Source organism: Eumetopias jubatus, unplaced genomic scaffold (genome assembly GCF_037043125.1).
Source record: "Eumetopias jubatus isolate StellerSeaLion01/CBP00866 unplaced genomic scaffold, mEumJub1_p1.0 scaffold_15, whole genome shotgun sequence".
Classification (NCBI taxonomy): domain Eukaryota; kingdom Metazoa; phylum Chordata; class Mammalia; order Carnivora; family Otariidae; genus Eumetopias; species Eumetopias jubatus.
In genome coordinates this window covers 7,597,304-7,624,548 of record NW_028274821.1, presented here as the reverse complement: position 1 = coordinate 7,624,548, position 27,245 = coordinate 7,597,304, and the positions used below count along the sequence as shown (strand labels likewise).

Here is a 27,245-nt window from a genome sequence, read left to right as displayed (position 1 = left end):
TTGAGAGCTGACAGCCGGAAGTCACAGGTGTCCGGTAGAGTGACTCTAAATTCCCTTTGAAAAGCCAGGCCTGCTGGTCACCAGCAAACCCAGAGAGAAAAAGGACAACTGAACACATTCCTGCAAAGCCTGGCTCCGGCCAGTCCTGCCTTCCAGAGACACGTCTGTGATTCTGCAGGGTCCACCAATGAGGCGGACAACCTTTTCATGCAGTCTATGAGAATATGAAAATAAAAGGTGGCAAGTGACAAAAAAGGTTCTGGGTGTCAGTGGGGGTGGAGGCCAGGGGAGCCTTTAGCCTTCAGTATAAACAGAGGAGAGCTGGCTAGGACAGCGGTCCACGGCGCTGATCTGCAGAAACGTGGCGTCCTCAGGTCCGCTGCAAAAAGACTCCCCGAAGAGGCTCGAAGACCCTGAAGGCAAATCATACACTGGAAGAGAAAGAACAGGAAAGTTAACAATCGCGCCTGGTCACACCCACTGCATGTGCAGGCAGCAAATGCTGACGGGGGCCAAGGGCTAGGCCCTTCAGCGGCTCTGTCCTCAGGGACCTCAGTGGGGAGGGAGGTGGACTTGCAGGCAGATGGCCACAATTAGTCTTGGCACAAAATACGGGCTGAGTAGAAGTAAAAGTGTTCTAAGCAAGGGCGAGGATGGCCTCAAAAAAGAGACGATATTAAAGTTGAGTCATAAAGATGGGATTCTCACAGATGGAGAGATAAGGAAAGAACATTCTAGAAGGAGGAAACAGAGCGCAAAGATAGATAGGGAGGGGCTGTGGGGCCAAGTGCCTGGGCAAAGTTCAGGTGCAGCACATGTAGGGAGACATGCGTGAAGGTGGGCCTATGTGATCTGGCCCATCTCATGGGGGCCTTTAAGTTTAGGTGGCTGGAGACTATCTAAAGTGTTCCAGGAGGAAAGGGGCATATTTTAGCCTTCATTTTTGGAAGGCAATGCTCATGGTAGTATGGGGGGCAGAAGGGTAAAGACAGAGTTGACTCAGGGAACCTCCTGGAAGGCTATGGCTATTGCCATGGTCTGGGAGAGACACTATGGCCCCCTGAGCCAGGGCGGTGGGCATAGGGCTGGAGAGGAGCATGAAGGTGAGAGACATTTCAGGGGCAGATTCAACAGGACATGATGCGGTCATGCGCCAGGTCAAGCCTTGTCCGGGCCAGACACGGCAAACCCACCTGGTCCCACCTGCGAGTCTGCCGGAGTTTCTAAGTCACAGAAAGCCACCCACCTGCAATGCCCGAGTGAGCGGAGAAGGCTCTGTGGAACACATCAAAGCCGGCCTGCCCCATGGGCGTGGGGGCCAGGCAGTCCTCGAAGGAAGGCGCCCCGCTGCAGGGGCTGCTGGGCAGCACGGCTCTCTGGGAGTCGGGATACTGGGGGGGGCGGAATGTCTGTAGCTGCCCGTAAAATCCTGCAATGCAAGCACGGCCGTGAGCTCCTACAGAGCTTAAGTCCCCAGGACCGCCCTGGCGCAGCTAGACCCTCACGCGGCCTGGCTTCACGTGACAAGAGGCCTCTCACTCTTAAGCCCACCTGTGAAATCTTTGGAGCGAGCCTCTGAAATGCACACTCTGAGCAGAAGCTCTTCTACCATCAGGGGCTGTCAAAGCTTGTTGGCTTCTGACATTTTTACGTGCTGCTCCAGGATGGGCAGCTGAACGGACTCTGCCCTCCCCTAGATGCTCTCAAGAGGCCCAGAGACGGCAGGCCTGACCCACAGAGAACATGCCTACCCCATCCCTCCCCCCGGGTTTTGAGCCTATCTTAACTTCCTTTATCGTATATTCGATTCTGCTTTTCACGTTTGGTAAAACCTGAAACACGCCCTTAACAAGGCTCACCTGAAAACGACAACATCAACAACATAGATCTATCCACCCAACTGTCCCTTCTAACAGAGAAGTTCATACACATTTATAGACTTTTGACTATTTTGAATAGGTACACAGAGTATCCTGTAGGATGGGATGTGCTGTATTATTATTGTTAATCTTTGCAGTAACTGGGACAACTGCAAGATATCATGTAACGAAGAAATTTGAGGAAAGACTGCTTAATATTTGAAAATCATCATCAACATTCTGCTGATTTTGTTTCATTAAACTCTTCCATTGTTTTCTTCTTGTGTGACACAGGTTTCCTGGGGGGTGTTGGTGGTTCTTTTCCACAATCCCTCCACACCCCAAGATACCTTACCTTTTCCTTCTTCCTCTTGGCCTCATGATACATTTAAGTCAATGGACTGTTTTCCTGCATTATATGCTTTTGCAAATCTAATAATGAAATCTTCCCTCGATGCTTTATTGAACGGAGAGTTGTAGCTCATTGTATCTGTTTGCTCAGCTGCAAAACATCACTGTTTCCACTGACTACTGTGAAGATTTAGGGCGAAGAAAGACCATATATGACATTTTAAGGTGCTTCAGAGCATCAGTTATTACTGATATCACTACTCTGGTAGAAGAACCCATGAGGGCTGAGTAGAGAATGGGACCCATGGTTCATACTGATGGTTCATGATGATGGAGAACACAGGACCAGTTCATGGGCTTTGGTTCCCTAGTCCTGTGTGGTTCCTCCACTAGAACGGCCCCCTCTTCTTAATGATCAATAGGTAGGGGAGGTGTTATCTTTTTTTTTTTTTTTTTTTTACCAGCTCTCTTGAAGTATAACCAGGGCATGGTGACGCATCCAGCCTACTGTGCTCATCACCCTCCCATTTCTGGTTCGTGTTCTCCAGGTGGCCCGTGTAAATGCTCACATCACCTTTGGCCAGGGGCTCTGTGGCTGCTGGGGACGTCCCCAAAGCATGTGTGCAGAACTGCTCCTAAAGACACAGTCTGGCCCTCTAGGAGCTTATGATCCAAGACGGAGGGACCCATGTGGATTTATGCATGGGGCACACTCGCAGGAAATGAAGTACTATCCTTTCAAAGCAGACACTAGAATACTTTATACAGAATCCAGAGAAAAATGCACATAAGGTTTGGGGGGAAGATTAAAAGCACGTACGGAAGTATAGACTAGAAAAATATTCGGGGGGATACCATGTCAAGGCAAGAGAAGAAAAAATGGGAAACCACTGACCCTTCTCTGTTGGATTCCCCAAAGGCTTCTGTAGGATCTCAATAGACAGATGGGCAAAGGACCCAACCAGACCGCCTGGAGACACAGATAACTGATCCACCAATATGGACCAGCTCAATCCTCTAGCCAACAAAGAAATACAATCAAGACAATAATAAAATACCACATTCTATCTATCACAGGAGCAAAGATTTCTAGAAGTCATTCTTGGTGCAGGTGTGAGAATGACAAAGTCACTTCTGTCCGTGTTGCAGACACTGTGAAGGTGCAAGCTTCTTGGAAAACCACTCTAGAGCCCGAAAAGTGTTCATACTCGTACACCTGGACCTGGGGATTTTACTTCTGAGGAGGTATTCTCAGAGTCTATTCCAAAGAACAGAAGAAATTCTGCACAGAGGTAGTCGTTACAGTGCTAGTCAGAACAGAAAACCCAAGAGCCAAACGGGCAAACGTAAGGGAATGAATCAGCAGAGTGGTACATTTACACGATGGGGATATTAAGTAGGCACTAAAAAAATATTTACAAGGAGTTTTTAACAACAGGGAAAGACCATTATACAAGGTTCAGAAGAAAACAAGAGCAAGATACAAAACTGAATGTGGAGATGGTGCAGTCACGGGCAGGTCCATGTAATAGCATGGATGGTGAGGCAACGTTTCTTTGTTTTTTTAGAGAAGGAGAGAGTGAAAGAGAGAGAGAGAGAAAGCATGTGAGCGGCGGGGAGAGGGAGAGAGAGAGAATCTTAAGCAGGATCCCAGCATAGAGCTTTTGCTGGATCCTTAAGCAGGATTTCAAGACCCTGAGATCACCGCCTAAGCCAAAATCAACTGTCGGACGCTTAACCGATTGAGCCACCCAGCCACCCTGGTAAGGCCACCTTTTATGGTTGCCTTAAGGCTGGGTTTTTGGCTTTATATTTTTCTGAGTTTTAATAGTGGTGAAGAGCAAGTACGCTGGAGCCAGACTTCCCGGGCTCAAGTCCTACTTAACCACTTACCCACTGTGTAATCTTAGTGAATTACTTAGCCTCCTGGAGTCTATTTTCTAATCTGTAAAATGGGGCTAAAAGTAGTACCTATACCTCACGGAGTTATTATGAAGATTAAATGAGTTCATATGTACATATTATAGAATATAATTTGATAACATAATTATATAATTAATACTTGTATATTTTTTATATAATACATGTTTGTTAAATAAGTAAAATTAAAAAGTGACATGATCTTACAACAACTTAGTCCTCAAAAATTGAAAAAAAAAAACCTAGTTATTAAGAGAAATAAAATTTTCTAAAGGGCAACGGGTAAGTCCTTCAATAATAACCCAGTGTGGGAATGGACATGGCAACAGGCATGAGGTGCATACCCACTTCCCAGGCAAAATTCTCTGGAACATTCTTGTCCCTGTGGGGATCTGAGCTGTATGTATCTTGTCCATATTGGTTCCTAGATCCTGCACTAATTAACGCATAGCTTGATTTCTTCACTCACCCCCGTGCAGGCTCAAAACAGCAACAAGTTTAAGTGGTTTGAAGGAATCTGGGATGAGCGGCTTTGTGGTTTGGGAGGCTCCTTGGACTGATCTTGATTTTGGGTACCTGGTGGCCAGGCACACATATCAGGAGGAAAGCATGACCATGGACCACCATGGCTGGTTTATTAGAATGTAATGCCTCCTCACTGAGGAGAAGAGACAGTATTTGCTGTTTCTATCACTCTGCTGGCTCTGCTCAGATTTGTTACCCATCAATTCCCCAATAATGTTCCTCAGTGTACTGTTGCCCTTCCAAGAAGAGAAGCCATTTCTCACTCAAGTCCACAACTCCCCAAATAGGGACGTTAATCATTCATGTATGTCAGGTACACGGATAGAGACCTTCATTGGCCTTTCGTGAAAACCCAATTCTCTCTCTTCCTCATCTTCCCTCCTGCTTCTAAGAGAGCAGGAATGTTGCCTGGCTTCAACCTCCATCTGAGCGTTGTGATGTGTGAGTACAGAAGGTCAGTCATGTGGAGAACACACCAGGTTCCATCCCCCAGACTTGCCCGGCTGCCTGGATCAGTGTGAGAAGGCAGAGTGGACTATAATTCTTGCCTGCGGATGTCTTGGCTGACACGAAAAACAGTTGAAACCAGAATGGCCCCGCAAGCATGCTGGATCACTCTCACAGCCAACTTGGGGAAAGAAAATCCTCTTTATTAAATCCCTCCCTCCGAGAAGCCAGTCACTTGGAGATGCCAAGTACACTGGTGTGGATGGCTGTGGTCAAATCCAAGAGCTTTAACAGACCCTCTTCCCAGTGCTACTTCCATAAAAGTAACAAAATTTTTAAAAATTCCGTTAGGGTCTTGCCACACACACAAATCCTGAGAAAGCCTAACCCATTTTCTGATGAATGGCTCCTGTATTCCAGCTGTTGGATTTCGTGGAGTGAATCTGGATGGAACTCTACCTCTCGGACCAAAAGCAAAATGAAGCAAGATGTTAACACATTTCATGGGCATAAGAGTGACGGCAAGGTCAGCTACTCTGTCAGTCCGTGCGTCGGTGCTGGCCAAGGGGCTGTCGGAGAAACCAAGAAACAAGGTAGTACCTTGTCCTCGAGGATTGAGAATGCAGCTGGAGCGAGAGCACACATAGTTATAGCAGCAAAAGAACACACCCAGACATTCACGTTGGCAATAATTTTGTTAGCTGTCACCTCCGGTTATAAAATCACCCCTCCCCCATAATTCTGCCTCCAAAAATGGCAGGGCTGGGGGACAGGGAAGGATCTACAGATAAACTGGATCTACCCAAACTGCAGCTCCCGAATGTCAAGCAGAATCATTCCTCCTCTTGTCAATTTTGGGAAGTTTTTTCCCTTCTGAAAACACACCTGTTTTTCTAATTATATATATTTAAAAAATGTATGGAATTGTACCAACCAGAATATGCAGAATAGTATAAACAAAGAAGGAAAAGCTTTTTTTGTTTCCACATTCAGATATGGCCAGATATAGCTACACAAAACTGGAATGTTCTATATATTGCTTGGTCTTCTGTTTTCCTCCATAATATTCTCTATGCGCTTCACACATCACTAAACTTCATTCTCAAAAAACGTTCCCCTTTGTCCCACAGGGTCACTGATGCCGCTGTGATTTTGGGTTCGATCAAGAGTCTGCAGTCACTGTTGCTGCTAGGCCCCCCGAAGCCGGTGTGGGTTTCCTTCCCGAAGTGGACGGGGGTGGGGGACGTCCGAGGAGAGAGGAACTGCGTGACTAAGTGCGATGACAGAAGGGTGTTCGTTCTCTAGGGCAGCACCACCCAATGGAACTCTCTTCGATGATGGAAACGATCGAGTTCTCCCTCTGTCTTGCTGTTGGTACAGGAGCATCCAGTGGCTGAGCTAGTGCAGCGGAGGAAATGGCTCTTTCACTTTGTTTCATTTTAATTAATTAAAACTTAGGTAGCCACGTGCGGCTCGTGGCTCCTGTCCTGGACAGCAAGCTCTCGGGCATTCCGCCTTCCCAGCGTTAGCAGACTTTGTTTCAGAAATGTCTCTCGTTAAATTCCTGGAGGAAAAACACACGACCCACCACCAAGGGTTTCAATAAAAGCCAGACAATGATTCTTAGACTCGTGGCCTCCAAGATAGGAATTTATATTGGACTCCTCAATACATTTATCTTTTCTTAAAAATCCACCACTCCGATCTTTGTGGAGGGAACCAGAATATACATACATCCGTAAGTAAACAACGGTCACCAGGCTTGCAACCCTCCGGAGGGCTGACGAGTGACCGTCTGAAGCATTTCAGCGCTCCTGAAGGAGCGAGCCACATTCCCCTCTGGAAGTAGGCGAAGGAAAAGGAAACAAGTCGCACACTTTCTGCCTAGCTTGCCGGGCCCGCTGGGAGTGGCAGCAAGTCCAGTCCCATCTCCAGCGGCCCCACCACAGGAGGGTGGTGTCAAGTCCGACACCGAGGCTCGACCCAACAGTTCGCCCCCTGGACGGGGATGAATATCATCAGCCCGTACCTCATCAAAGGGCTGCGTCGGGAGCTGTGTACTTAGTGGGTCTGTTTATGTAGCAGACGGCTTTGCAAAACAGAATTCTCATTTTCCTTTACCATGAGGCTGGGAACCACCACCAAACTCTGGGCACCAGGAAAAGCGCTGGATGGACGGTGTGCAGAATCAAAGACTGACCCCCCCCCCCGCCCCCACCTCGTGGTAAGCTCTGCCAGGACCACGATGACAACTTAGAGAGGCGGACAGCCTGCAGGGGGAGCCCCTCACAGGCCATGGCGAGGTCTCCCAGAACTACCCCCCAACCAGGCGTTTCCTGAGCAGGCTTGGCAGAACCATTTGTGAGTCTTCTCAGAAACCATGACAAAGGCCATCACTTCCCAAGCCCCCCTGAGCCCTTTGGATGGGAAAACCCTCCCGCTTCTGTGTGCCCCTGGGAGCTCCTTTCAGGGGTCAGGCCAAGCACTGCCATGCTCAGCCCCGGCCAGGCCTCAGGAGCCGGCTGCTTCCTTGACCTTCCAGAAGGAGCACTGATTTTACTGTGTGTGCTTGCCCCCATTGCTGTATTTCTGTAAAGGGAGGGGTTCGCAGTATCTGCCTGACAAGGTACACGCGCAGGTTCCAGGGGACCGAAAGGAAGACCGTGTGAAGACTCGCGCTCTCCACGTGCTGCTCTGTCTTCTTCTACGAACACAAGCATTTCCAGTTTTATACTTTTACTCACTCAAGGACTATTTACTAAGCACCCAAGTGCCAGAGACACAACGGTGGCTAAGATGCACGGCGTGCCTTCTTGGAGTTGATGTTTTAGTGAGAAAGAACGAGAAACATGCCCACAAGAAACCCAGGAACACCGTTTCATACTCTGTAGGACGATATAAAGGACACTTTCAGGGACACAGAGAGTCTTGACTCTCTTCTCCAGCATGCACGCAAGACAGGAAGAGGGAAAGGCAACAGGTGAGAGAGAAGCCTGCGTGCTGACAGCCGTTCCCTCTGTTCGGCCCTGGCTCGTGGTGGCAGGTACAAGTAGGGGGCATCCGCCCCCCAGCTCTGCTGAGGACCAGCCCCGACAGTCTTCCTCCGTCAGTGGCTCTGACCTGCTCGTGCCCGGGAGGAAGACGAGCAGATTTGAGAGGTGCAGGGACAGCTGGTGTGCCTCAGCTCTTGGGTGGTACCGCCGTTTGGTAGCCAAGTGGGAGGAAGGATATGTATTTATGAGCTTTATGACTTAATTATTTTTCCGCAGAGACTATAATTTTGTGGGTTACTTTAGGAAATGTAGAGGGTTTTTTTTGCCTCAGTCCTATAATTGTTGCATGAGCAGGGGCATGGGTGAACCTGGGTGATGAACGGGACGGCGGGGGGGTGGGGGGCACGACTCAGAGAGCCCAGGGACGGGGACAAAGTAGACACATGACCCTGCTCCCCTAATTTCTCCTTCTCCGATACTCTTATGGCTCTTTGCACATATTCTCTGGGAATCCTGGAGCTACCCCCTTTGAATACCTTCTGTGATCCATGGCACAAGCCATCCAGGAGAAGAGAGGAAAACACAGGTGAGCCTCTGCTAAAGCTCCCAAAGGCCAGAAGCATATGCTCTTTGGCATCTTGACTTCTCAGCCTGATTTTATGCACTCCAACCTTACTCAGAGAAGGGCCCAGGGAATCACACGCTTACTACTCACATGGTGACTTTGTATGAGAAAATTTGTAGGATTCCTTCTCGGGTGGCCCCCTGATATTCTTGCCTTGTAAGCAGGTGATTCAAACAAACATTCCCATTTGCAGAGACAGTGAGATGGAAGCAGAGGACCTGTTGCATTTGCTGCCTTTATAACCAGTACTTTGCTTATACGATGCCATGCAAATAAAAGTGGAAAATTCATGCAATCATTTTAATATTTCCAAACATCCAGAAATTTGAAATTATTTATGGATCTAGCCTTTATCTTAAAACAAATGGGCAGCAGGACTCAAACAGCTACTATATAAGTTCCTACTAAGTTCGGGGCTTTCTCATTTGCAGTCCCCTTGCTTGGGCATTTTTGTGGAACACTTTGGTTAGCATTATGCCAACTGCTTGAGAATTCTGTCAGAAGGGAGGAAAGGAACTAATATTTATTTGCTCCACGTCAGGCACCGTCCTACATGTTTCAGACAGAAGATCTCCATCCTTACGACAACTTTTGAGTCAAGCAGTGTTGTCCCCAGTTTATAGACAAAGAAGCAGAGAAGTTAAAATAACTTACCTAAATCCTCAGAACTACCGAGTTTTCAGAGCTAGAAATCAAACCCTGGTCTCTTTTGGTGACAGAGCTCATACAGACTACTAGGGCTTGAGCTCATGGACCAAATCATTTTAAACACAGTCTTGCCATTTCTGTTGATGTCCCTTACTGCCAACTTCAGAGGCAATTTGCTCACACTGGACAAATATTTCATAACGTACAAACACTTTCATTAGGGAGAAAATCATTGAATTAATTAATGGAAATCAATAAAATCACCTAACTGCTAAAAAATTCTAAAAACCCTCAAAAGTAGAAACAGAGACATTTTAGACACTTCCTTTGGCCAATTTTCTGATTTAGTCACTATTTCATTTCCACCCCTTGCACGAACAACTTGGATCTGGGTTTGAATCGTGGATGACCCATTAACCAACTGTGTTAATTTATCCAATCTGGACAAATTATTTTCCTGCTTGAGCCTCATTATCTTTTAAAATAACACCTATTTTATTGGGTTGTGGAAAGCATTATACATGAGCGTGTTTATAAAAGCATATACTGCATTCCCTGGCAGGTAGGAGGCCCTTAGTAAATAGAGCAATTACTATTGCCACGAAATGAGCTCAGAAGTATTTCTAGATTCTGTATAACGTACAAGCAATTCTTTAGAAATGTTTCCCTCTCATAAGCCACCGCCCTCAAGTACAAAATGATACTCCTCTTAAAAGTGGAATCACAATTTGGTTGTCATTTTTTGGCTCCTGGCCATGGCCAGCAACATCCTCCAGGTCTTCATCTAGCTAGAACTCCACTCAGTCTCCTCCATGGAAGTGGTGGAGAAACGGACTCTTCATTTTGACACAGAGTCTACAAATGCAGAAGCCGCAGGGACGGCTCACAGACTGGGTGAGGAAGACAGGTTTTTCTCTGGGCTGAGAACTGAACCACCTTCCACAGCACTCGAGCTATTTACGACTGACATTTGAGCATCTACTGTACTAAGAAAGAGGAAAATAATGGACATAATAACCCTTACGATTCCACTTGGACACATTCCTCTTGTGGGAGCCCGGGGACTGTGGTTCAGAAGTCGACCACCGGAGCAACTGCCTGGTCCCCTTGCCCTCTGGCCGAGGGGCTCCTGCGTGGGCCCACCTAGATCCAAGAAAGGGCGCCATTTTCATCTGGAGCATCTGCTCCCAGTTGGCGGGTCACAGAGAGATACGCTCAGGACACTCGGTGCCTTCCTCTGCTTGCGCCCCTCACAGCCCCTCAGCGGTCTGCACGAGCTGCTAAAGCTCGTTTGTTACCACGAGCCACACTTGGCCTCGGTGTTGTGTCCAGGGCAGGGTTGGGGGAAAGGGAGAGGGTTTGCTAGTATGTCTGCAAAGGGTCCCACAAGGGGCTGGGAGTGGGCAGAGCCTGCTGCTGACAGGGACAAAAGGGAAAGGCGACAGAGCAGAGGGAGGACGGCAGGCGCAAAACACTCCTGGTTCAGAGATGTAATCCATTTTCATTTAAATATCCTCCACCCACCCAAACCCCTAACGCGTGGTGGCCTCTGGCTTCCAAATTCTCAAGAGTGATAAGCTGCCAAAGTAAACTAATTGCAATGTGTCTCAGTAATTGCCATGTGTGGGTATCTGCAGTTATAGTAAAATGGTTCAGTGAATCCTGACAGTGATAATGAAACACTTGGAAATGACATAAAATAAAGACTCTCAAATCCAGAAGACCCGAAGAGTCTGAAATGGATCCAAAAGCCGGGCTTTGCCATGTACCAGCTGTGTGGCCTTGAGGAAACCACGGCCTCTCTGAGCCTGAGAGTCCCTGTGTCTAAAACGGGGATACTACTACGCACGTGGCAGCATGATCCTCACGGTGGGAGGAGAAAGCAGCAGAAGGAACAAATGGATGGGGCTCACTGCCCCGTCGCCCACGAGTTGCCGCCCACACCCCAACACCTGCCTGCGACTCAAACATCCTCAATACCTGCGAGGCCCAGAATGGAGGGTTCGGGATCTGGCCTTTCTGGGTCTGATGGTCGTGTGAAGTGACATCATCGCAAAGTGGCCACTGGTTGGCGTTGGCAAGAATGAGCTGGGAACTTCTCTAGGAGCAGGCTCCGCCGCTCGTATGGGTACTCCTACTGAGTGGGGTCACATGAAATAGGAAGTGTGGAAACACCTGGCAAACAATAAAACCCACTGCAGATTCCAGCCCTGCTGTCTGATTGTAAGCCTGGTGCTACTTGTCCTCCTACTTTCCCTGAGTCCAGAGGTGTACCTGCCCTGGCTGACGACGGCTCTGCCCCATAAAGCTCACACCAACCCCCGCCGGGCTGTTTGGGCCTGAAGCAGAACAAGGAAAGAATGGCTAAGAATGAAGACTTAATTCTGGGTGCCCTTGGCCTTCCGAGCAAACTCTGCTGTAAGAAAGGTCCAGCAAAGAAGAGGATCCCAGACAGAGATTAAAAGAAGGGCTGCAGCCCCCCCGCCCCCGGGGGGGGCGGTCTAGGCAAGCCATTCTGGTCTTGATAGCTTTGAGGTTGTGCTATATTTACAGGACTTCCCCAGGAAGTCAAGGAAGAAGGAAGCTGGAAAGTATTTACTTTCTCTACCACTGGCCAATTGCTTCCTTTGGATTATCTCTGATTGGAGAAGCCTGCCAAGGGAGCACGGAGTTCTCAGCATCGGCTCCAACTCAGCTCTAGGCAGACTTAGTGAATCAGAACGTCTGTGTGAACGGCCTGGAAATATTCATGTTGAAAAAGGTATTTCTTACACTAAAGAGTGAGAGGTTCTGAGAACATCTTTGGAGGATTTTTAATCTTCTGAAAGTTTTCCAAATGAAAGACCAATAGGAAAACACAGAACAGCTCTGATTTCATTTGAAATGGAAGAAGAGAGTGCTTCTCATGGGCCTCTTCTCCTCAGCTGGTCCCCAGCCCTTTCTGCTGAGGACTCTCAGGGATAAAGAAATAATGACCGCCCTCAAGAGACTTCGGATTATACTCCCAGCAGATACGGATTAAGGTGGCCTCCTTCCCCACCCCAGTGCCTTTCCCACACATTTAAGTTCTTGGTCAAGGTGAAATCATGGGACTCATTTGTGTGACTCAGAAGTCTGGGTCTTACTGTGGGCCTCACAGTGATCTTGTGACCTAGACTTCTGTTGTCTAGCTGTAACCAGGTTCCCAAAATATATCTGGTCCACTAACTAGGTGACTTCTTGCTTGTTTGAATCCAAGTCTGTGATTATACAATTTTCCAGCACTCAATCTAAGAGTGGGCAACCTTCCCGGCAGTCGGACGGAAGGGGGTGACACCAATCCTGGAATCCAGTGATAGTCTTAAGGTTTTGTAAGTGGAACGTCCACTCTGCTATCTCAAACCCACTGACATATATTTCTCTACTGCTCTCCTCCAACCCAGATTTCATCTCAACTTAACATTCTAGACAGTATATTTGGGGAGGCCTAATCATATGCAACAGGAACTTTACTGTGAGGCAGAGGTTCAGGAGATATACTCAAGCCATTGGCACAAGTGTGAGATGGGGCCCCCTCTTCATGATCTGGGGGCCTGCGCTCTGATGGGTGTATATAGTCTACAGGGTCCTTCCTTTCCTGCTTCATCTCATTCCACTGCACACTAGAGTCCTGAATGTTAAGTATGTATTAAGCATCTAAAATTTTGTCAAGTGCTACAGGGAATACATAGACGGTATGATTCCCCGCCTACACATGGACCGCAAGGACTATTCTCTCACTGAAAGTTTTCCAAATGAAAGACCAATAGGAGCAACTAAGCTCAAAGATTCTGATCTATGAACCTTCTATACTACAGCCTTTCAGCATGACCTCCTGTTCTAACATGGAATTTTATTTTATTTTTTTAATGGAGGAAGAAACAAAGATGATGAAGGTATGATCGGCCTGGTCCAGGTGACCTGGAGAGTTCTGCTGTTCCAAGCCACCCTTTTCTGCTGGGTGCCAGAGGGACTATGGAACCCGAATGGGAAAAAGAGTGGGCAGAAGAATTAGGTAACTTGTCCCATCCACAGAACGCCCTGAGCTCTTTTACGAAACCATGCCAAGTCAAGGAACTTGATCAACTACTCTGAGTTCCATCTCTAAATAGGGGCAGAAATATATTTCCTACTCTCTTCACAAAGTTATAATGAGAATTCAGGTATTCATCCAACAAACATCTTACTGAGCAGTTCTGTTATAGTTACCAGGTACTGATAAAACTTTTGTACTGAAGAGTAATTTATAAAACACACACTGCAATATAAATGTAGGTACCCTCACTGACCTCACTAGTGTTGATAAAAATGCTGCACCAGCCCAGATCGACAGGTGCAAAAAAGACCTTGGGTAAATACTTGGCTAACTGAGATTTCTGGAATCATTCTGCCATAATGATGAGAAAATTTAAGAACGTGAAGAAGAGGTTGTGCTTCGCGATGTGTGATATGAGACTGGGTTTGGTGGAGGAATGTAGAGGGGGAAGGGCTGGTTGTTACACTTAGATGATCTAGAAAAATGCCTGAATGTTTTTACTTCATGGCTGCATCTTACAAAGTCTAGTTCTTAAAGACCTTGCAAGAGAACAAAATGGAGAGTTTAGTCAGAACAATCTGGTTGGGGAGGGAAATCTTCTGTAATCAGAAAGGGAACTCACAATGTAAGTAAACCAACTAGAAATTCTAAGGAAACTGGGATTGTTCTGCAACACGGTCTGAGCCCAGATGATCTGAATGAGTGCAGATCAAGGCAGTTTTGGGGTTTCATTGTCGCTCTTTTGTTTTGTTAACACAGTGTCCTCATTACCGGTCACCCATATATCCTGATGTTGGGTTCCCCCCACTTTATTTTAAGGAAACAAATAGCCCACAGCTATTCACATTTTTTCTTCTAAGCCATGAACTGCTTATCACAATTACAAGGAAAATTCCAGCTAAAAATACAAGAATCACAAGACAGAGATTGCCATTAATATGTTCAGCCTTGAAGAGTCCAACTAAGCAGCCTGTAAAATAGAGTTATAAGAAAATATTTAACTTGATTTGAAGAGCTCCATTCATCAGAGGCTAAACTTCATGAGTTTCAGATAGAAGACAGAACGTTTGCTTCTGGAAAAAAAATGTCATTAATTCCCCAGAATTAAGCATGAAAAAGCACTAGATCTGTAATAATGTTCATCAAACACTTTTCTATAAATGTTTTTAAGTTAACTGACAGAGAAGTCACAATAGTCAATGAAACAGAAATTTTCTGGATATTTTCCTTCTCTTCGATACATTTTTGGGTTCCAATTAAGGAAAACAAAGAGTCATGCTGTGAGCAACACAGCCTGCCTGGCAGGGTGAAAGAGCGAGCAAAGTGCTTAATAAGTAATATTATATATTACATATATATATATACATACATATATATATATATAACCGCCCAAGCAGCAGTTACGACCACTTCATCCTTGTTATAATGAAACTACCTTTAGAGCTCGCTACAAATAGGAAAAGATGCTGAATCACATTACTAACCAAAGGAAAATGCAAAATAATGTTGCTGCACACGCTGTCGAGAATTAAAATGACTGACGATGTCTAGGGTGGGGACATGCACTCTGCTCTGTTGCGGAGCCTAAACTGGCATGGTCTTCGTTAAGGGGTCTATGGCAGGATCTACCCAACTTTAAAATGTGCATATCCATCAAACCGGCAATTTCTTTTCCAGAAATAATTCCTGAAGAAGGTATGCAGAGAGATACAGAGGTGTGTGAGGGTGTTCATGTAAACACTCACGTGTGCATAAAGAGATTTAATATAGCATTGTTAATAAAACCAAAAAAATGTCTATCAGTAGGGGAATGATTTTAAAAAAATGACATGTTCCTGTACGTACTACATAATTTTTTTAAAAAGGAGCGGATCGGGCACCTGGGTGGCTCAGTTGGTTGAGCGACTGACTTCGGCTCAGGTCATGATCCTGGAGTCCCGGGATTGAGTCCCGCATCGGGCTCCCTGCTCAGCGGGGAGTCTGCTTCTCCCTCTGACCCTCTTCCCTCTCGTGCTCTCTCTCTCTCATTCTCTCTCTCTCTCAAATAAATAAATATAAAAAATAAAAATAATAAAAATAAAAAGTAAGTCATAAAATAAAATGCAGAATGCGAGCCCATTTTTATAACAGGGCATGTGTGTATGTATGTATATACATGTAAGCTTATGTAAGTACACATACACACATACATTTCATTTCTATAAACATCTAAAAAGTCATTAATAGTCTTGGGGCACCTGGGTGGCTCAGTCAGTTGAGCAACTGCCTTTGGCTCAGGTCGTGATCCCAGGGTCCTGGGATCGATCCCCACATTGGGTTCTTTGCTCAGAGGCGAGCCTGCTTCTCCCTCTCCCGCTCCCTTCGTGCTCTCCCTCTCTCTCTCTCAAATAAATAAATGAAATATTTTTTAAAAAGTTATTAATAGTCTTAATAGTCTTTACCTTTCATCGTTGCTGAAAACAACTTAAACTCTTTATAAGCCTAAGTACACTAAGCATCAAAAAAAAAACAGGTAAATTTTTTCTTTTCTAATTTAAAAAAATCAGTGAGAATTTTCAAACTGTATTTTAAGGACTGTGCCAAGAGTCTAACAGCCCTGATTTGATAGTAATGCAGGTTCCAACAGTTACTCTCGCACACGTGTGCTCGAGAGGCAAACACGGCGCATGTGAGGCTATGATACACACACACACACACACACACACACACACACACACACACACACACACACACACACACACCCCATGGGGCAATCCCACTGGAGGCATGAGAGAGAGAGAGCGCCCCCTTCCCTAGAGTGACATATCGGCTGGCTGAGGCACAGACTCTGTGGTCAGAGGGTCTGCGTGTAGTTTCCAGCTTCACCATTTCGAGAGTGAGAAATCTGGGGCAAGTTATTTAACATTTCAGCGATTCAGATCCCTCATCTGTAAAATGGGAGTAGACAATGCCTTCTTTATAGTGTCGTTATGAGTTCAATGAGAAAGGGCACCGTAAGCATTTGCCACACTGCCTGATGCAGAAGACACGAGATCAAGTGGCCGGTGGGAGACCCCTGTCTCACGAACCACAGTCCCTGTAATGCCTGCAGAATTTTAGCCCCGGAAGGAACCCCATCATTAATAGCTCCACACATCCACATCTCACAAACAGAATTCCCAAGCAACCAAGCACTTCCATCGTACTGGATCTAGAGGCAACATCGTGAAGGAGAAGGAGTGTGGGACTGGGGTTAGACAGTTCCCCAAACCAGCTTGGACATCGCTAGGTGTATGACGTGGGGCAAGGTGCTTCATCTCTCAGCCTCGCCTGGGAGATCAGGGTATGCTGGTATTTTTACTAATGTTATTTTGAGGATTTAACAATACAAGGGATGTACCAGAGCACCCAGCATCTGGAACATGGAAGAAAAAATAACAATAACAACAACCAGCTCTAATTAACTGAGCATCTACTACAGGCTACGCATTTTCTCTCATTCTTATATCAACTCTGAAAGAGAGGTATTGCTATCTCCTGAGTAAGAGCCAGGAAACTGAGATTCAGGGCACTGCATGACTTGGCCATAGGATTCCCATTCAGATCTGCCTGACTCTAAAGTCTTTTCATCTACCTTTTTTCTTCTTCTTCTTTTTTTTTTTTTGGTGGGCGGGCGGGGCGGGGAGGACAGAGGGATAGAGAGATCTTAAGCAAGCTCCATGCTCAGTGTGGAGCCTGATGTGGGACCTGATCCTCATGACCCCGAGATCATGACCTGAGCAGAAATCAAGAGTTGGGAGAGCTACCCAGGTGCCCCTACTTTCTTTCCCATAGTTCATTATTTCCCTCCCTGTGTCATTTGGGCTAATCACAATTTCCCCTTCTGGTAATCTCCTCTTCTGAGATAATATGACCACTTTGGGGGTATGTAAGCTAGTGGCTGTGAACGCTCTGAAAACTTTCAGAAACAAGGGACTTTTAACTCTGGGAACGCCTCAAACACTTCTTCCCCTGGCTGCCACAGCTACGGGTTTCACTGCTGGACACTCGGCTCCAGGGGTGCAAAGACTCCAATTCACCTCACCGTGTAAGGGAATCATTAGATCATCCTCTTGCCTCCAGGGCGAGGTCCCAGGCCGTTGGGTAAGCACTGGGTATGTAATGAAAGGGATACAAAAAAGGACCAAGTGCCCAGAGAAAAGAGGGGCCCTGGAAACTTGACTCCTAATCACGGTTTTGCCAAGCACTGGCTCTACCGATCAGCCTAAGAAGCCATAAGCAAAAATCTCTCTTTCCTCCTCCCCAACACCCCCCATCCTTTTATTCATTCATGTTTATTCAATAAACTTTTATTAAGCATGTACTATGTGCAAAACATTTCCTGTCCCGAGGAAACTTATAGTTAGGGAGGGTTAGTTGATCAGTCATCTTAGTATCTTTAAGGCTATATGGGTTTTAGTCCGTGTGTGTGTCTGTGTGTGTGTGTGTGTGTGTCTGTGTGTGTGTGTAGATACTTAATTCCATGTGTAGATTATTCACACTTCAGTCGTTTCCATAACCAATCGTTTAAACAGCTCTTCTGATGAAGATGGCCATCCCACACCCCTCCCCACAAAGCCCAGCATGCTGTGATGCCAAGTGTACCCCCCTGTACACACCCAAATTTAACTTTTGTTTAATAGAATTAGCACACTGTCAGAATTCATCAAGTACTAGTTATGTAAAACTGCTCTTGGGTAATTTTGCAGTAATTAAGTGTATAAGAGTAATTAAGAATTTCTCTGGATCTAATCATCAATCCCTAGTACTATATAAGCATTAATAACATCGCTGCTGATACCAAAAATTAGTCCTGACGAGGAGTGCTGCTGATAACATTGGAATAACGTGAAATATGCTTGTTGGCTCGTTCTCCTTGTGAGTATGTCACAACTTTCTCAGTGAAGACGATTACGCGCTGATTTACAACCAATCTTATTTGTCTTCCCTGAGATTTCAAAGGGGAAATTGTGACACATGCTTAAATTCTAAGCAATTTCTAGACTTAAATACTTTAGTATTTCACAACTTCACCTATGCCGATGTGACTACATTTCCTGTGGGAGGGGGTTTGTTTATTGTCTCTGCAATTGCCTTTAAACAAAATAACCTTTAAACATTTAGCTTAAACCCCCAGAAATGACATCAGTCGTGGCTGTAACCCATAAGACTCTTCTGGAAAGTACCATTGCACAATCATGGGGTGGCTGGGTGATAGACATTGTGCTATGGTGAGCACTGTGAACTGTGTAGGACTGTTGAATCACAGACCTGTACCTCGGTAACTAATAATACATTATATGTTAAAAAAAAAAAAAAAGATAGCAGGAAGGGAAAAATGAAGGGGGGGCAATCGGAGGGGAAGACGAACCAGGAGAGACGATGGACTCTGAGAAACAAACTGAGGGTTCTAGAGGGGACGGGGGTGGGGGGATGGGTTAGCCTGGTGATGGGTATTAAGGAGGGCACGTACTGCATGGAGCACTGGGTGTTATACGAAAACAATGAATCGTGGATCACCGCATCAAAAACTAATGATGTAATGTATGGTGATTAACATAACATAAAAAATTAAATTAAAAAAAATCACTGTAAGTAAACAGAGGAACTCAGAGGAAGAAGTTAAACTTGTAAGGGCCACCTCATTCCATTTAAATATCAATGCTCTGAGATTCCTTCAGCTTGAAAGATGATTTGGCTGTTTGGTAGGATAAGGCCTTTACACAGTGTTTCGTTCTCGGAGGCCTACTGGTGGCTGGAAGCGTTTTGTTTCCCCGTGCGGTCAATTTGCACTGGGTTGTCAAGCATACCATGCCATCCTGAGGTGGGAAAATGCCACCACTGTCTGCGAGCTCAATGGGCAGCCTCTATAGGGACTGCGGGCAGGACAGCTCTAAATCGTAAGACCCACAGGAGCCAGGACCCACTGGGAAGCTCCCACCCGCCAAGGCTGCGGTCTTGCTAGCACACCGCCCAGGCTGGGAGGCAGCTGCATGGTACTCTCCTAATGAAATCTAATGACTGGATCATGGATGATGGAAATCTGCGTGCTGGCAACTGGCCTCTCCAGAGGGTAAAAATAAGAACAAGCAGTGAAAAGCATAGAAATCTGAGACAGGGGGAGAGGGATGTCAAGGGCAGAACCCTCAGAAAGCCTCTACCACTGATTTCCAAGAGGTAATCAGTGTGAAGGAATCTGAGAGACAGTTCCACTTTGTAGATCAGAAAACCAGCTCAGGGAACGTTTCGCTGGCCCTGCGGTGTGCCTATCCAATAAACACCATGAACGGAAGCACGATTTCGTTAAGCCTGGCAACGCACTGAAATATCCTTCTTCCAGACTCCCTTGCAGGTGAGGGCAACCATGTGACGACATTTGGGGTACACTGGTACTTCATTCTTCTCCCTCCCTGCTGCCTGACACGGGGACGAGATTCGGAGAATGTCAGCACCTGTACCGTCAACGGGAGGGTAGGAGCCGCCTGTTACAGATGGCGAAGGAAAATGCCAGCAGGGACTGGCCCATCGTGGGCTCCCCTGGTGCTCCCCCACCCAGCACCGTCTACTACCAGGGCTGTTGTCTCGGGAGAAGAGCGAGCCCTGACGCCAGGAGCGCTGCTCTAACATGAGAAACAAATCTGGAAAAGTCTTGTGCTCCGGACAATGTGGATTGCAAATAACAGGCTCTTTGGGAAAACCTGGGATGGGGACAGACCACTCAAAATCTATGAAACCTTCTAACTCTAGCAGTATCAACACAAGTGGGAATCTGGGCAGCCAGTTCTATGTGGCCAGAGGCTCCTTGGTAGTCCAGAAACGCACACAAGTGTCGGCCGGAAATGTTGGTTTGCAGGACCTGAGGCAACAGGTGCTAGAACCAGCTTGTGGGAAAGATCCTGATCTGCCCGTCGCTGAGGGCCAAGCAAGGCCAGGAATGCACCTCTCTGGGGAAGGGGCTCTTAGGGTACTGCTCATTCCCAGCTGTACTAAAGAGGGATGGAGGGGCTCCTACCTGTGTAGCAGCTAGGCTGAAGGCTTTTTTCATTTCCTTCTCTTCTAGTCCAGCTCCCCTCACCTACAAAAGACTGCGGGTGAATGAACACAGTTCCCCATTATTCTGACCTCATTCCTCTACTTACAGTGGCGTCTGAGTTACCTAGACTGTTGGTTCAGTCACTGCTGTTTGGGTGTGGGTGTGGTACAGGTATGGTCCAAAATAATCCCAGCAGCTAGGATGCAGCATTCCCACCTCTCCAATTCCGTTCCCTACAACAATGTCCCAGCTTACTTTCCTAAAATACCAGGCTGGCTTCACCGTTCAGTGGGATTATACTTAGCATGGTCCCAAGTCCCTCTATGAGCTGGTCTTGCTGGTTCCCAGCCTCCTCTATTTATCTTCAAAACCCTATTCAAGAGTCACCTCTAGAAAGGTGACTAGCTTCTATGACACCTTCCTCTGAATAAACCAGGTACCTCTTGATATTATTATTATTATTATTATTATTATTGCATGTATCACTGCATTGATTAAATGACATTCACAACCACTTGGCACCTAGTGGGTGACCAATAAACGCTTGCTGAATTGAACTTGGCCACTCCTTGATGGGTCCAGAAGCAGGAAAGTTGTGAAAATGCTGTTTTAGGAATTCCCATGGCAATCTAACAGCCTGGAATGAATAGGGCATTTAAAAAGAAATTATCCATTAGTACCATAACAAAATGTACAAATATCAACTCTCAGGCAACTAATCCAGGCAAAATTCTAAAGCTTGCCCGGGCAAGAGAAATGGTCCTAAAGAGAAAGAAAAGACTGAAGAACAAGCTTACATGATTAGAAAGAGTTGTTCCTATGTTTACAACTAAAATAAAAGACTAAAATATACTTAGAAGTTGCCTTGGAGATGCCACCCAAACAGAGACCCATAAATGCTATCAACATTCAAACATTAAAAGAAATGACACTTCATACTAATGAAGGCAACATAAATGGATGAAGTCGATGCAGAATCAACAAAACTGAGCTCTAGTCCTGGGTCACTCGCTAGGTGAGGGGCTCAAAAAAGCAGCACTGTTAATCTTTTCAAAGTGTGCCTTTTACAAAACACTCATTAATACGGTAATAATGTATGGCAACAGATGGTGACTATAGTTAGCGCTGGGAGCACTGAGGAACGTACAGAATTGTCAAATCACTATGTTATACACCTGAAACTAACATAACATTGTCAAGCATACTTCGAGGGTAAATAAATAAACACACACACACAGAGCACACAAAGTCTAAGCGCTGTATTGATTAATATGGCATGAGCAAAGCTCAGTGGGACCTCTTTTTCTTCCTCACCTGGAAGACCAAAGCCCTTTGAATTCTAACTTTCGTGGCTCCGTGTAAGGCAGCAGCATCTACATACAAGTATATTTCCCCATGGAAAAATGTAAATACACATTTACTTTGGTGTGCCTTTGACTCAGAAACACAGAGATGAAGAACGTGGCTTGGAAATGTGGACCTCTTGTTAAGGATGCCTGTGCACTTTGCTAAGAAGGCGGCGATGCCTAGACATTTTGTATTCTTCTCTGTCTCAGCTCCCATCTCTAAAAATATACTGATGACATTTTTCTCTGACCTCTACCTACCGCAGGGAATACAGAGAGGATGGGGGTGACAGCGCTCATTAAAGCCATGAACTTCTTGAAAGACAGAACACGCCTTTCATTGTGGCTACCATGTTAGCAATCCCGACAGAGTTCTCGGCATTTTAAAAATCTAGTTTTATTAGGGGGTGAGGTTCCCCGTGACCAAGAAGCTGTATGACGCCACCCAGCAAACTAGTCCAACCAAAGCTGCCAATAATTGCAACTCATTTAGAAGGTCTCTGTGCCTCTCTTTGCTCCCAGCACTGTATCACCCACTTGAAAAATATTAGCTCAATTTGCTCTTTATCCTAAGGAGTGGTTGATGAGAAGTGCTCGTGCCTAGCAAGCTCCAGGAAAACATTTCCAGACAAAATGCTGGGAGGATGAGGGAAGGCTGCATCTGGATGCCTACTCCTTCATTCTTAGCAGTGGCCCGGCGGTTAAAGCACGGACACTCCCTCTGTGAGCCCATCGCAGCAACCACTTGCCCATCTTCTAGAACAAAGTTATGGTTTCCCAATTTGCATAACTACATCCTGATCTCTTCCAGAAAGGCTTGTCATACGGATTTATTTTTAGGCTGCTGCTAGCAGTTTCTCATTGGCCACGGGAATTTTTAACAATCGAAGTAAAAGTTAAAGAAAAAAAAAAACCAACTCAACGGATTCAAGTTGACAATATATTCATTATTCAACTAAAAAAAGAGAAATATGGGAGAGGAGCCTTTTGCTGGGAAGTAGGGCGAAATGATAGGGTAGGTCTCATTTTCTGTGTAGTCTTGTTTCATTTTACATTTGTTGAATGAGAGAGTGTCAATCATTTATTCAGTAAATATTTACCAAATGCCTACTTTGCCCCAAGAATTACACGGTGCCCTAAGGCTAGAAATATCCCCATTCTCAAAGAGTCCAGTGAAGAAAAGGGAGGGAGAAGAAGGAGAAGCATTATATTAAGTTCCTACTCTGTGCCACATGCTTTTCTTGTGGACTCTTCACAACCACTGGTGAGAGAAGGGAGCTGAGACCCCCAGAAATTGTTCAGAGTCTCACAGTTGAGTGGACTGGTATTTGTAATCGAATTGGTCTAATTCCAGAATCTCTTTTAAAATGTCTTCAGAAAGCAGAAAAAGAAGAAAAGAAATTATCCATTATCCCTACCGTCATGATTTAAAAGCAAAACAAAGCAAAACTGTTAATGTTTTAGAAAATTTCCTTCCATTCTTTTTTTTGGTCTACGTGTAGGTTAATTTTTGAATTTTTAAAATATGTTTCACAGTTGTCATCAAAGTGTTACATGGCCTTTCATTGGAACTATGACACGACTGCCTGAAATACTCCATTATTTTTTACAGCACTGGGGAGAAAAAGCCACGATGCCACTGACTGACACATGTCCAGATCTCGGCAACGTTAAAACGTGAAGGGTAAAAATGGTGTGTTGTAGGATCAGTGACCTCTTCTGTACTCCAGAAAACCCACACTCGTCTACTTCCTCCCTGCCGGCAAGGCTGGCTTCCCGGCACGGGGGACCTGGAGCTCCCCCACATTAGAGAGGCCCCTCTCCTGGGTCAGGAGGTCTCTCTTGGCAGAAAGAGTGCTCTCTTTGTCTTTCTCACACATGCGCTGCTCTGTGTACAATACGTACTCAAGAAATATTTCTTGGTTGAATAAATACATAACTAAAGCTTAAGAAGAAGGTTACCGACAGAAAAGAGGAACCATTACCATAGGCCCAAACAGTGGTGGGAGCCCACCTTTCGTCGGGGAATGAGGGTTTGTGGGATTACACTCAGGAAGAGAGGAGAAGAGATGGATGGAACTTGGACTTGGAGCCAGTGGCCTGGGCTTCTCAAGGTGTTTCCCTTCCCATAGCCCACATGGTCTCCTCTTTGGCTGTCCAGACCCCTACTCTGATGCCCTCACCTACCCCTACCTCCACAGCACTGCCTGATCCTGCCATCTTGGGAAGTCACTCACACTTATTCACACTCAGCTGGCATACTGATTAAGATTTATTTGGGGACACCACCCATTAACATCAAGTAATAACTCACGTGGAGCAAACTCGGGAATCAGCAAGAGGCAGACAGGGGAGAGTCCTATTTTTCAGAAGGAGCTGAAAATCTCCTTTAAATGGACAGGATCCCCTTTGCCCCCAGGAAGTAAAAGGCTACATATGGTCTGAGTCCATGCGATCTGACAACTCAACTCACCTTTCTATGGATGTTCACAAAGATACCTGCCTGAGTCGGCAAAATCAGCAAAAATAAAGAAAAGAAATTCAGCCAAACTTAGCTCTCCATGGATGTTCTGGGTTCAACACCAGATCTTCACATTTTGAACACCATCATGATTTCTCTGGCCTTCCTTTCCTCCTTTTCTTTCTCTCTGCACTTACCAAGGACCTTAGCATGTAGAGAACTGGGCTAAGTTCTCCAAGACAAAGAACAAAGGGTCAGAAAATTCTGACCTCAGAAAGAAGCTTCCACATTAATAGAAAGGCAAGTGTTCCTCACAAAGGAGTAACTTAACAAGGCAGAGAGAGAGCGAGAGTGCTATCTGAGTGACACAGGGGATATGCAGTCAGAGACTAGAGCCAGGAGAGATGCAATCCAGCTAGGACACCAGGGAAGGCTCCAGAGAGGAGGTGTCATTTCACCTGGGCCTTGAAGGATGGAGAGGTTCTGGGAGTAGGGGACCTGGGGAGGGGGAGGTATGCCTGGGCAAAAACCCTCCTGTTGTTCCCTTTTAAGTGACTGTTTATTATTTAGGAAACAAGATGCTGTTGTGAGGGCCTCTCCATGAGGTGTTAAATCACTGGTCAGTAAATGGATCATCATCTTGCGCTGACCATTCTGGGGTGTCATGAGTTATACCAGCTTAGGGCCAACAGCAGGAAAATGCTATGAGATTTCATGATGATGAGGTGTGACATTTTAGAGGAAAGTCCTCAAAGCCAAAGCCTGGCGTTGTGACCAAACGAGAGGGACCCACCTCTCGTGAAGGTCGTGAAGGCACTTGTCTGACAGCGACAACACAGTATCACTTTCTGAGACTCAAGGGGTGGTCGGCTCCCCACTTACCATGGACGTGGATCCCACTTGGTTGAAAGGAAGAGTTTGTTTCCGGCTGGTAAGACTTCAGGTGTGGCCCACCTGCTGGCTGCTGTGCGTGGGGAGGCTGCGTTCTCGGCATTACTGAAGAAGGAGCTGGAACTCTCCGGGGGCTGATGTGGTGAGGAGACGGGGCAGAAGGTGCAAACCTGGGAAGATGATTATGAAAGGAAGCGTGAGGGACATGAAAAAGCGGGAGCAGAGACAAACTCTCCAAAGCCAAATTCCGATTTCCACACTGGCTGGATAAGAGCGTACAAAAAGCCCTCAAAAGAAATTGGTGAACACTTTTTCTCCCATTTTTAACCAATGACTTCTCAGTTGAGATACTGAGGGGATAAAAGAAGTCAACTCAAGGGAAAATGTAGTCACAGTTTGGGTTTGTCAAGCGTCTTAAAATGCATTTCAAATACTCTGGGTTTGGTGAAATTCAAAGCACATCTTTTGCCAGTCCCCCTTTTCTGCTAATTTTTAAGTTCGTCTGCATTTTAGGGGAAATTTGATCCTTATGTTTCTGATTCATTTACACTTAGCTCATAAACATTTTGTTCTGAGAGACATATCTGAGGTCCAAGAAGTGTTACAAGTCTTTACTATAAGCCTCTCTCATCCTGTTCTCTTTAAACAATACATTTTCTTTTGCCAAGAATGAGTGAATTTAAACCTCAAAGATCAAGCGTGGTCTGAGACCCAGAACCTATCTGCATGGGTTCTGTGCTCGGCAAAGAATGCTCGCTGCTTGGGGCACAACCACAACGCCATGTGGGACATTTCTGCGGTCACACGTGCTAATCACAGTGAAGCCATTGCTAGTTTCTGAAGAGGGACAGACAAATACAAGGTGACCTGGTCAACGAATCTGAGACACAAGCCTGACAACTGTCCACCGGTCTTCTAATTGTAAGGGGACATTGGCAGGGTCCGACTCCCTGGGTTTGAAGTGACTTTCAAGGTGCACTTGGCAGAGCAGTGTTCAAGTTTACCAGCGTCCACAGACCACCAAAGTGACTCTCGGTGCCGGGTCACTAGGGGGCTGGCACAGGAAACCCATCAGTGTCATGAGATGAAGTGACAAAATAACTGGGGAGCAAAGTGTATCATGAATTATTTCATGTCCCCAGAAAGGCCCATGACGTTGAAAGCTTTCAGCTGGCTATTCCTTATGCCGAGTGAAAAGACAGGCTTTGTCGGATGCTAACATGGAGCCACGGCCGGCGGCACCTGCGGCTTACTGCCCAAGAACGAGTCCCCTCCCTTTGCTGGGCTTTTGTGTAGGGCCAGAGAGGGTAAGAAGGGAAACCGAACCAGTCAAGTTTATAAAGCAATTTGCACCGTTCTGAATCAGAATATTTAATAGGGTAGAGCTTCTACACTTGTGTTGTGCCAGGAAGGAACCATGGAAGAAAAAAAAAAAGTATGGAATTAATACCCTAGATGATTCCTAAATGCGTTCTGTCCTACGAGGGCTACGGAGGAAGGGGATGAGGGAACCGAGGAGGGAGGACGTGGAGAGAAGCCTCCACTGGAGGCCAAAACAAACTGGCTGTGTTAGGATGCCTATTTTCACTTTGCTGCAGGAAAACAGTAACCGAGTACCCTGGGCCAGGTAAATATATATTTTCCAAGCATATCATCTTAATTGGAACTTGCCTGGAAGATGAGCTGAACGGCCTTGAGAGAACACATCGCAGATGAACCCTGTCACTGCCCTGAGGACATCGAGTAAAAACCGTGCCAGGATTCCTCACATGGAGGCTATTTTCTTGGGGAACACGTCCCTAATGCGTCTGGCAACCCTCTGAGGTCACGGGAGGGAGCTGAGGAATTGTGGGATCGCAGGCTTTAGGGCTAAAAGGAGGCCACACGATTACCCCTGCTCCTGGAGCCCTGGGGGCAGGAAATCCCCGGGGGAGAGTGGGGGGGCCTGGAATTGGAAGACAACCTTTGTCACTGGCATTGCAAAGCAGCAAGATCCATTGACTTGCTTCCTGACTGTATTTCTTCATCTGGGAGTAAAAGACGCAGCACACTCTCGATGGTTTTCTGGTCTTTT

General features: G+C 46.1%; 1 protein-coding gene across 2 annotated transcripts in view; it reads right to left on the bottom strand.

Annotated features, from left to right (window-relative positions):
• Nucleotides 1–294: 294 nt before the first annotated feature.
• GLIS3 (GLIS family zinc finger 3) overlaps nt 295–27,245 on the bottom strand; it is a 437,565-nt gene continuing 410,614 nt past the window's right edge. For both annotated transcript variants that reach the window (XM_088018913.1, XM_028117293.2), the window contains 3 exons: nt 25,163–25,341; nt 1,247–1,429; nt 295–431 (listed from right to left, as the gene is read on the bottom strand). In XM_088018913.1, coding sequence (XP_087875039.1) covers nt 295–431; nt 1,247–1,429; nt 25,163–25,341 — 499 coding nt within the window. The remainder of the gene's footprint in view (nt 432–1,246; nt 1,430–25,162; nt 25,342–27,245) is intronic.